The sequence below is a fragment of the Calliphora vicina genome, chromosome 1 (assembly GCF_958450345.1).
Source record: "Calliphora vicina chromosome 1, idCalVici1.1, whole genome shotgun sequence".
NCBI classification, from domain to species: Eukaryota; Metazoa; Arthropoda; class Insecta; order Diptera; family Calliphoridae; genus Calliphora; species Calliphora vicina.
Window position 1 is genome coordinate 167,320,354 of NC_088780.1, and position 9,299 is coordinate 167,329,652.

General features: G+C 29.5%; 1 protein-coding gene across 1 annotated transcript; it reads right to left on the reverse strand.

The window, feature by feature from the left end:
* Nucleotides 1–5,028: 5,028 nt before the first annotated feature.
* LOC135954046 (uncharacterized) lies at nucleotides 5,029–8,719 on the reverse strand. The gene is made up of 2 exons (XM_065504099.1): nucleotides 8,715–8,719; nucleotides 5,029–5,284 (listed from the first exon to the last, which is right to left on the reverse strand). The coding sequence occupies exons 1-2, from the start codon at nucleotides 8,717–8,719 to the stop codon at nucleotides 5,029–5,031; spliced, it is 261 nt and encodes an 86-aa protein (XP_065360171.1).
* Nucleotides 8,720–9,299: the final 580 nt, after the last annotated feature.

The following is a 9,299-nucleotide window of genomic DNA, read 5'->3' on the forward strand; positions in this document are numbered from 1 at the left end:
TTAAAATAAAAATATAATTTTAAAAAATAAATTGAACATATTAAATGCGTAATAATAGAGATCTATTTAATAGTTTTAATAAGTTTTAGTGTATATGTCCAACTTTTATTGAGAGTATGACTTAAAAAAGCGGGATTTACAACAGAGGGCGAATCGAGTTTTTCTTTTCCCGAACTTTTTATTACCCACGAAATCGGGATTCATTTTTAAATTTCCCGGGGATTCCTGCCTAGAACAGGAATGGTTTTAAAATGTAAAAAAACTAAAAAAAAAATATTTAATATAAACAGATAAACTGAATCGATTTCTAATTTTGGTTGTATAAAAGCCTACCACAATTTATCATTTGTATCGGAATGGCTGCAATTTCCATTAGATTTGGTACTACCTTACTAGATTTAAATTAATTCTGTTAATTCGCAAAAAATAAATGTTTTATTTTTTTTTATTTTGAATGTTTTGCTTATCAAAAAATAGGTAAAGATGTTAATTAAAACTTGAAGAAAACCCAATTAAATAATTTTCAATTCTACTTTCGATCGGAAACAAATTCTGTGACAGCCCTTGACATTCATGAGATTTTGGAATAATTTGAATAATAAACAGTTATTGGTCTATTTGGTTTAAATCTTTTTTGCTGTATGAATCTTCATCATTTATTTTGGAGCTTTAAGCATCTCTAAGAGAAAATCAAGTTCAAAAAACATCACATAAAACTAATGAAAATAATTCCCTGGAATTCTCGCTCATTTTCCCGGGATTTGAAGATTTGGAAAAACTCTAATGGCAATTTTGAAGGTTATATATCTTTTATTTATTCTCACTTAGTTATTGAACATTATAGTGTAAATAACTAAGTTTTTTTGCTTCGAAAATGTCGAATTATGTGCCAACAAAGCGTCAAATGCGGGAAGTTTAAATTTACTTTTTTAATTTAAATAAAAGTGACGTTTAAGCATACCGATTACTGATCAAAGCTTATGGTGAATGTGTTTCAGCGGTTCGGTTCAGATGTGGTGATTTTGACATGGAAGATAAAGATCGCCCAGGCCAGCCAAAAAAGTTTAAAGACCAAAAATTGGAGGCATTACTCCATGAAGATTGGCGTCAAACCCAACTTGAACCTTAAAATTATTGGGAGCTACTCAATCGTCAATTTTAAAACATTTGGAGGAAGCATCCAAATGTAGGGAAATTGGCTTTGAAAAACGATTTTATATGTACGAAATGCTGTTTAAAAACTATAAAAGAAAACCGAATCATTACTTGTGATGAAAAATGGACACATTACGATAACCCGAAGCATAAGAAATCGTATGTAAAACCCGGCCAACCAGCCGAATCGAAACCAAAGCCAAATATCCATGGCGTTAAAGAGTCCTCTTTTTTATGAGCTGCTGCAATATGCCAGGCCGAATATAACTCGTACACAGAGAAAACAGATTCGTTATCGCAACCGAATTTGTCGCCAATCGAATTTTGTCGGTTGCAGGTACTATCATACAATTCGATTGCGATTACTGAATATATTGGTACTCACAACTGTTCATAAAAAAATAATTCGGTTGGTGTAGTTATTAATTATACATGTGTTTAGGCGTTAGGCTTTCCCAATTAAAATACAGATATTTTTAAGATATTTGTTTATTATTCTTAGATTTTACATAAAATAACTCTAAAAGAAAATACATGGAAAATAATGTACATATATATAATGGAGTCTCAAATTCAATCATCTTGATGTTGGAAAACATGATATCCTTGATAGCAAAGTTGAAAAATTATAACTAACATCAATGTTTCATACAAAGATTTCGAAAAGTATTTGGTGTTCTTGAACAGTTTTGATCGAACAGTTTTGATATATCTATAACGAATGCTACAGGTCGATTGTTCTCGAGATCTAGAATTTTTACAATTTTTAAATGTAAATAATTTAATGATTTTATATGATTTTTTGACAAATTTCTTACCGTTATCGTTTGCATATAAAGGCTGGGAGTATATCAAATCTACAATCATGGGGCAAAGGGACTTATTTCGATATTTGGCAGCATAAATTGTATCTTCTAGTAATCTTATGAAACCTGCAATCATTCGAGGTCTTTCTGCATTTGAATATCACATAAGCACAAGACCAGTTAACATCGGTCACCAAATGCTAAATTCAACATCGGATTATTTCATGAAATGCCTGCCTTTCGTTTCCATCACAGTCCAAGTCTGTTGATAAAATGAATAAGTTTTCTTTAAATTTTTGCAAAAGTTTATATCTACAATGTGAACAATGCACATTTCTCCATCAATTGCTTACTTACCTTTACTAATACTGTTGATTCACTATCGTCGTTTATAAAAATTCACAAATATTTTTGAAATTTTTTATCTCGTTTCTGTATAAATTTTCTAAATTTAAATATTGGTTTTTATTTTATAATTATTTTTTCAAAAATGTCAAAAAACATTTTTTGATTAACATAATTATCAGTCGGTTGAGAACACCGTATTATAAGTTGTATGTATTAAAATATGAATTCAGTTAGGTTGCAATTGTAGAATCTATAAAATTTATTTTAATCAGACACAAATTGATTATGCTAACTATTCTAACAATGCTGCGAACCAAATTTCCATTATAAGAATGCTTTTACTGCTGTAATTCAAGAATATTTGTTAGAGTTATACATTTTCGATAATTAATATAGAATTTTGGATAACTGTACTATATTTTCGTAATTATAACCATTTCTCAACCAATCCTTTTTCTGTGTGTAGATAAACATAATTAAAATTTTTTTTATTTTTTATTTATTTTTTTTTTATAACAAAAAAATTTTCGGTGAAAAAAAATTTGGTTTAAAATTTTAATATTTTTCCCGATTTTGACTCACTGTAGGTCCAACTTACTATACATCGTTGCAATATATATCATTGGATATCCATATTGTCTATATTAATGACATAGTAAATTGATACATATATAGATCAAAAATAGGCATAAAATCGAGGTTATCCCGGTTTTTTCTTTATATCTCAGCCATTTATGGACCGATTTTGTCGATCGAGAGTTCCCAATATATTGATGTATGAATAGAGTGATCAAATATTCGACATATACAAAAAACCGGTTTTCGAATAATTCGAAAATGCGTAATTTTTAAAAACCGGTTTACGGTTTTTTCTATCAAAAACCGGTTCGAGTAACCGGTTTTTAGCTTTTTTTTGTCACTTTATGAATTGAGGTATAAACTTATTTTATTAAAACTTAAATAATTTTTTTTTTATTAAAACTAATTAAATCTTTTAAAAATTAATTTAACATAACTTAAATTTCTTAACATAACTCTAAATTTATTCCAAATTTTTGACATACGAATACTCAGAATGTTAAATCCAAAGTAATGATATATGAGGAGCCGCAGAACAAAAAGTACTTTTTCGATTTTTTTTTACAAATTGATTTTTTGATAATATTTGGGTTGAAATCTTCTAGAAAAAATCAATTTCCCAATATTTTTAAATTTTCAAAAAAGTACCTTTTGTTCTGCGGCTCCTCAAATATATTATTAATACATACTTTTATATAATACTAATAGTTAGTTGTATTTTTTAAAATAATATTTAAATAATATAGATAATCAGAATTCAAAAAGACACGACGCAAAATTGTCGAATGAAATAATATGAACACGAGCCTTAAGAAATAATGACAATGATACGCGAGTTGTTAATCAACCCAGACCTACTTTGCGATTCCGCCTTGGTCTTGATGTATAACTTGTTAATTCTTAAAAGTAATCGCATAATATTAAAATAAATAAAAAAATTATTCGATTTTGTCGAATAATTCGAGACAAAAAACCCGGTTTGTCGAATAACTCGAAAACCGTCCTTTTATATAAACCGGTTTAGAAATACCGGAAAATTGGAAAAAACCCGGTTTTTCGAATAATTCGAAAACCGGTTTCACCACTCTATGTATGAACCATTTATGTAAGTTATTTGGGGCCTACGGAATGTTGATTTCAACATACAAATGGACAGACGGACATCGCTATATCGACTTCTCTATCTATAACGATCCAGAATATATATACTTTGTGGGGTCGCAAATGAAAAATGTAGAAATTACAAACGGAATGGCAAACTTATATATACCCTTTGCACTCATGGTGAATAAAAGCTAAACATTTTATAAAATCCCGCATTTTTAAGCCATACACCCAATAGTTACATTTCATAGGTACATATTTTTCGTCGCATAGTGTAATTTATAGAATAATGGTAGACAAACTTAAAATTCCCCATTTTAATTCAGGATAACTTAAGAAGTAGTGTAAGTATACTTACTTTGCAATTGAAATATCACTCATACGCCACATAAAAACAGGAATTGTTCTACTTTACTAATTAAAAAACAAGTATACGCTCTGTTGCTCCAAGTAAAGATTTCTTGCAAATAATTTGAACATTTAAAATTTTGTACAAAATTCTTTATTTTAAATAATGATCTTTTAAATTATATACACAAAATTTTTAAATTAATTTAGACTAATTTTATTTTTTTCGCAACCAACATAAGTAGAAACAAACAAGGATTGAATTTATTAAAAGTAAATAAAAGTTTTGCATTAAACAGAGAAAATAGTTGGCAACTATTTTCCTCAATCCTAAACGTGGCTAAGTACAAACTTTTTACCATCTTACTACCTGGGAAGTTGGTGAAAGTTTAGATATTTATTTATTTATTTTCTTTAGTCTGGCAAATGATAACAACAAATAAACTCAATTAAAATAGTTTTTTTTTTGTTTCCATTTTCCGCTTTCCTGTCTTTGCTTCTCGTTGCAGAGTTCTTCGAAACTTTGAGGGCGAAGCAAAACAAACGATTCATTGCAACTAAAAGATGCAATTGGGAACAAAATAAAGAAATTAAATCTAGATTTCATGATGACGTGGATTTTTCATTCTTCACTCATACTACTTTGAAAAAGTTTTTTGTTTTTCTTTTCATTGCACAAAAATTTGCTTTATTCGGAGGTACAACCGGGGGTGCCATAAAGCAAATTGTCCAATTTTGATTTTCTATTTGTTTGCACTGGTGGTGCCCCATGGCCGGGACGACCCCAGAATGTATCAAATACCATGAAATGTTGATTACACTCATCCCTGTCGAGCTGTTGAGCCAAGCTAATCGAACGTCTTTTTTGTGCAACTTGACAATTGAGGTCATGCAAGTAACGCATATCAGTTGTTGCAACATCCGCAGCTGCAGCTGTGTGAAGTCTATTTATACAGATGCAATTCAATACAATAATAGTTGTAGTTGTAGTAGTTTTTATTGTTGTTGTTGTTTTGGGTGTTGTTGTTGGTTTTTGTAGTGGGTGTTTTTTTTTTTTTTTGTTTGTTTGAAGATTAGTACAAGTTGTTTAAAAAATACATAAATGTTGGTTAGTTTAGTTTAGTTTAGTTTTCTTTTCATATTATTGATTAATAAAAATTAAACTTAATGCAAGAAGAATTTTCATTTGCTTAAAGTAAATACTTATGCACTTGTGGGGCAGTAGTTTTGTTTTTTAGTTTCAAGTAGTTTGCAGTTGTTGAAACTTGTTGTAATTGCAACTAATTCTTTTGCAATTGTAATTTAATTACAATTGTTACTGTTCTGCTTGTATTATTAGAAATAAACATAAAACACGCACACAAATAGATAGTTACAGAGATACACACAAATACATGTACATATAGAAAAAGATTTACACAAGAAAAATAGAGGAAAAAAAAGAAGTAACAAAATACACACATAAATAAGTTTTAAAATTGATTTTATACGATTTAAATGGACAGACAAAAAGTGCATGCAGAACAATAATTGTGGTGATTAAGATAATGAGAAAAATAGATACATGAAATGATTTTGATTTTTATTTTGGAATTTATTGCTATTTATTTGGCTAATTATCGTTGCTGTCGATTAAGAATTTTGTAATTCGCTTTAAGTTTTTAAACAATTCTAAAATATGTACAGAAATTTCTTTTATGTTTGCAGTACGAAAACGAATAAGCAAACTAACTACTCGTTTATAAAAATTTTAATTTGAATATTTCCTTTTTCAAGCTTAATATTTATACCATATACCAGAGTGGCCTTTACTTTCCACTTTTTATATTATTTTAACTTGATACAAAAAACATCATAAAATGGCATGAATTAAATCTCAGATTTTATTAGGTGGTATGTCTTAAAAATTCAGGATTTACAGTAGATGGTTTGTTTTTTGAACGCGGGTTTTGTTTTATGACAATTTTAAGAGTACATATCTGTCACTTATTCTCACTTAGGCCTCTGATACTCGGTTGTCAGATCTTACAACGTTGTCAGAAAAATTTCTGATACTCGGTTGTCAGATCATACAACGTTGTCAGAAAAATTGTCAATAAATGGTTAACAACCATATGTTTCAACATAAGTTCACATGGTTATGTTAACCATTTTCTGAGCATTTTTCTGACAACGTTGTAAAATCTGACAACCTTGTACAGTGTACAATATAAAATGAAGTCTAGTATTTACAATAACAGTACAAAAATGGAAATTAACCCTTAATAGCACTTGGGGTCCAAATGACCCTGAAGTCATCACAGTCATTTTGACCCCAAGTGCTCTTAAGGGTTAATTTCCATTTTTGTGCTGTTATTGTAAATACTAGACTTCATTTTATATTTTTCTTAAGTTTCATCAAAATCGGCACAAATATATATAACATTTCGCTATCTCTCCATGAAAAATTCAAATATTGAAAAATTTGACCTTTGACCCTCAAGATTAAAGGCTCAGCATTTTCCGATTTAAGTAAAACTTTCAGACTATATTTAAAATTACCTGGAATATAATATTCTGAATAGCTTTTGCTTAAAAATCATAACAGTAAAGAAATTCGGCTCATTCGCCAAAATATGGCCAAAAACATAGTTTTTCTCGAAAATCTCAAAATTGAAATCGCAGGTACGGAAAAACTATAGGAGGTATTTTCATACTTTTTTCATATTTTTATTCCCTATTATGTTATCAATAAATCCCAATGTGATGATCAGCAAATTTTGAAATTTGTTTAACAAAATTTTTAAAAATTTGAAATTGGAGTTTTGAAAATGCCTTTAAAAAAATTTAATTTTTTTGGTCATACCTGCGAATAGGTTAACGGTATCCTACGAAGACAAAAACTCATATACAAGTAAATATGGATATATTTTAAGTAAAAATGTGCTTTTATTTTAATATTTCTCAAAATATGTTAATTTTGTTTCTACATTTCTTATTCTAGTGGCCTGAGACACGTAAATGGCCTGGCGATTTTTTAATAACTTTAACATTTTTTAACCAATTTTTGTCCTTTATATCTCATTAGAACGACAATATCGTACACATTTCGATTCTTTTAAATTAAATTGCAAAAGTAATTACTTAATAGCAAAATTTTTAAAAAACTGAAAAAATGCATTTTTTCCCCTTGTAAATGCACCTCAAAACTAAATCGATAATTGGCACGGGTTACCCTTCTTACAACAAGCTAAACATTTTTTTGGTGGTATTTTAGGTCATTACGAAAGTTTTCAGCGGGTACCTTTTCAACATTTCAAAAAATTAAATTCTAAGAGACACTGTAGTGTACACGTAGTTTTAGTTATTGAACATTATAGTGTAAACAATAAAGTTTTTTTACTACGAAAATGTCCAATTTTGTACCAACTAAGCGTCATATGCAAGAAGTTTTGTTTTACTTCTTTAAGTTGAAAAAAGTGCCACTAAAGCACACCGATCGCTTTCAATGTGCGAAAGATGGTTTGTGCGGTTCAGAAGTGGTGATTTGATGCGGAAGACAAAGATGCCAGCCAAAAATCCATAAAGATTATAATCATACTCAACAAGATCTTGCAAAGTAATTGGGAGCTACTCATTCAGCAATTTCAAAACGTTTGGGAGCAGCAGGATTCATCCAAAAGCTGGGAAATAGGGTACCATACGAATTGAAGTCGAGTGACCTTGAAAGATGTTGTATGTCCGAAATGATTCTTGGAAGCTATAAGAGAAAATAATTTTTTCAACGAATCATTACTTGTGATGAAAAATGGATCCACTACAAATACCCGAAGCGTAAGAGATCGTATGCGAAGCCCTTCTAACTAGCCGAATCGACACCAAACCCAAATGTCCATGGCGATAAGGTAATGCTTTGTATTTGGTGGAAGCAAAAGACGATCGTACATGAAGTCCGGTCATCGGGCTGAATCGACACGAAACCCAAATTTTTACTTATTTTTCATAATAATTGAACCATAATTAAAGTAAAAATGCAGTTATTTTGAATATAATCTTATACACATAAAACTGTGGCTGTAAGAATTAACGAGTATTTATAATGAAGTAGTTTTGAAGTTTTGTCTCACCCGCTTTATAGTCCAGACCGTACCCCGCCCGACTATTTGTTTCGATCGTTGTAGAACTCTCTCTCTAGGATACGCTTCACTTCAGAACAGGGTAGCTGAAATAGGCTTGATTCGTACTTGGCCCCAAAAGATGAGCAGTTACTTTGGCTCGGAATCCAAATGTTGCCAGAAAGATGGGAAAATGTCATAGCAAACAATGGCCAATAGTTAGAACAAATTTTTATTGTACAAATGTTGCATAATAGAAGCTAAACAATTTATAAAATACCGCATTTTTAAGTCATACATCTAAAAGATTTTCTTGATTTAAACAAAAATTTATATTTAAATCGTGAATTAATCAAGAGTTTTTCAAAATTAAATGAATAAAAATGGAAGTGAATAGTTTAACTCTCAAAACAATTGCATTTTTACTTTAATCAAGGTTAGTTTATTATAAAAAGTAAGAAAAAATTAATCAAAACATGAAAAAACCACTCCATTCCAAGGCTTTTTGTGGAGTGAAGTTACCGCACACTGTGGTAAATCACAAATCTAGCTGAACAAAATTAAAAAATAAATGTCTGGCAACATTCCTTCTGTTCATTTAATGAGCTTCTCAATACAATAGGGAACTGTAATTCATGTTTTGTTTTTTTGGTTTTTAGCTCCGATTAGGAAAAACTAAGTCAGTTGTTGTCAACAGGTACATTAAGATTTCAAAGAGAAGTGTATTTTTTGTGTGACTTTGGTTTATGATTAAAAAGGCTACGGTGATTTTATTGTCATCATTTTTTTATATTATTATTAAGTTCTATTTCAAGGAAATATGCAACAATTTTCATTTAATTATTTCCATTGTAGCTATTAAAAA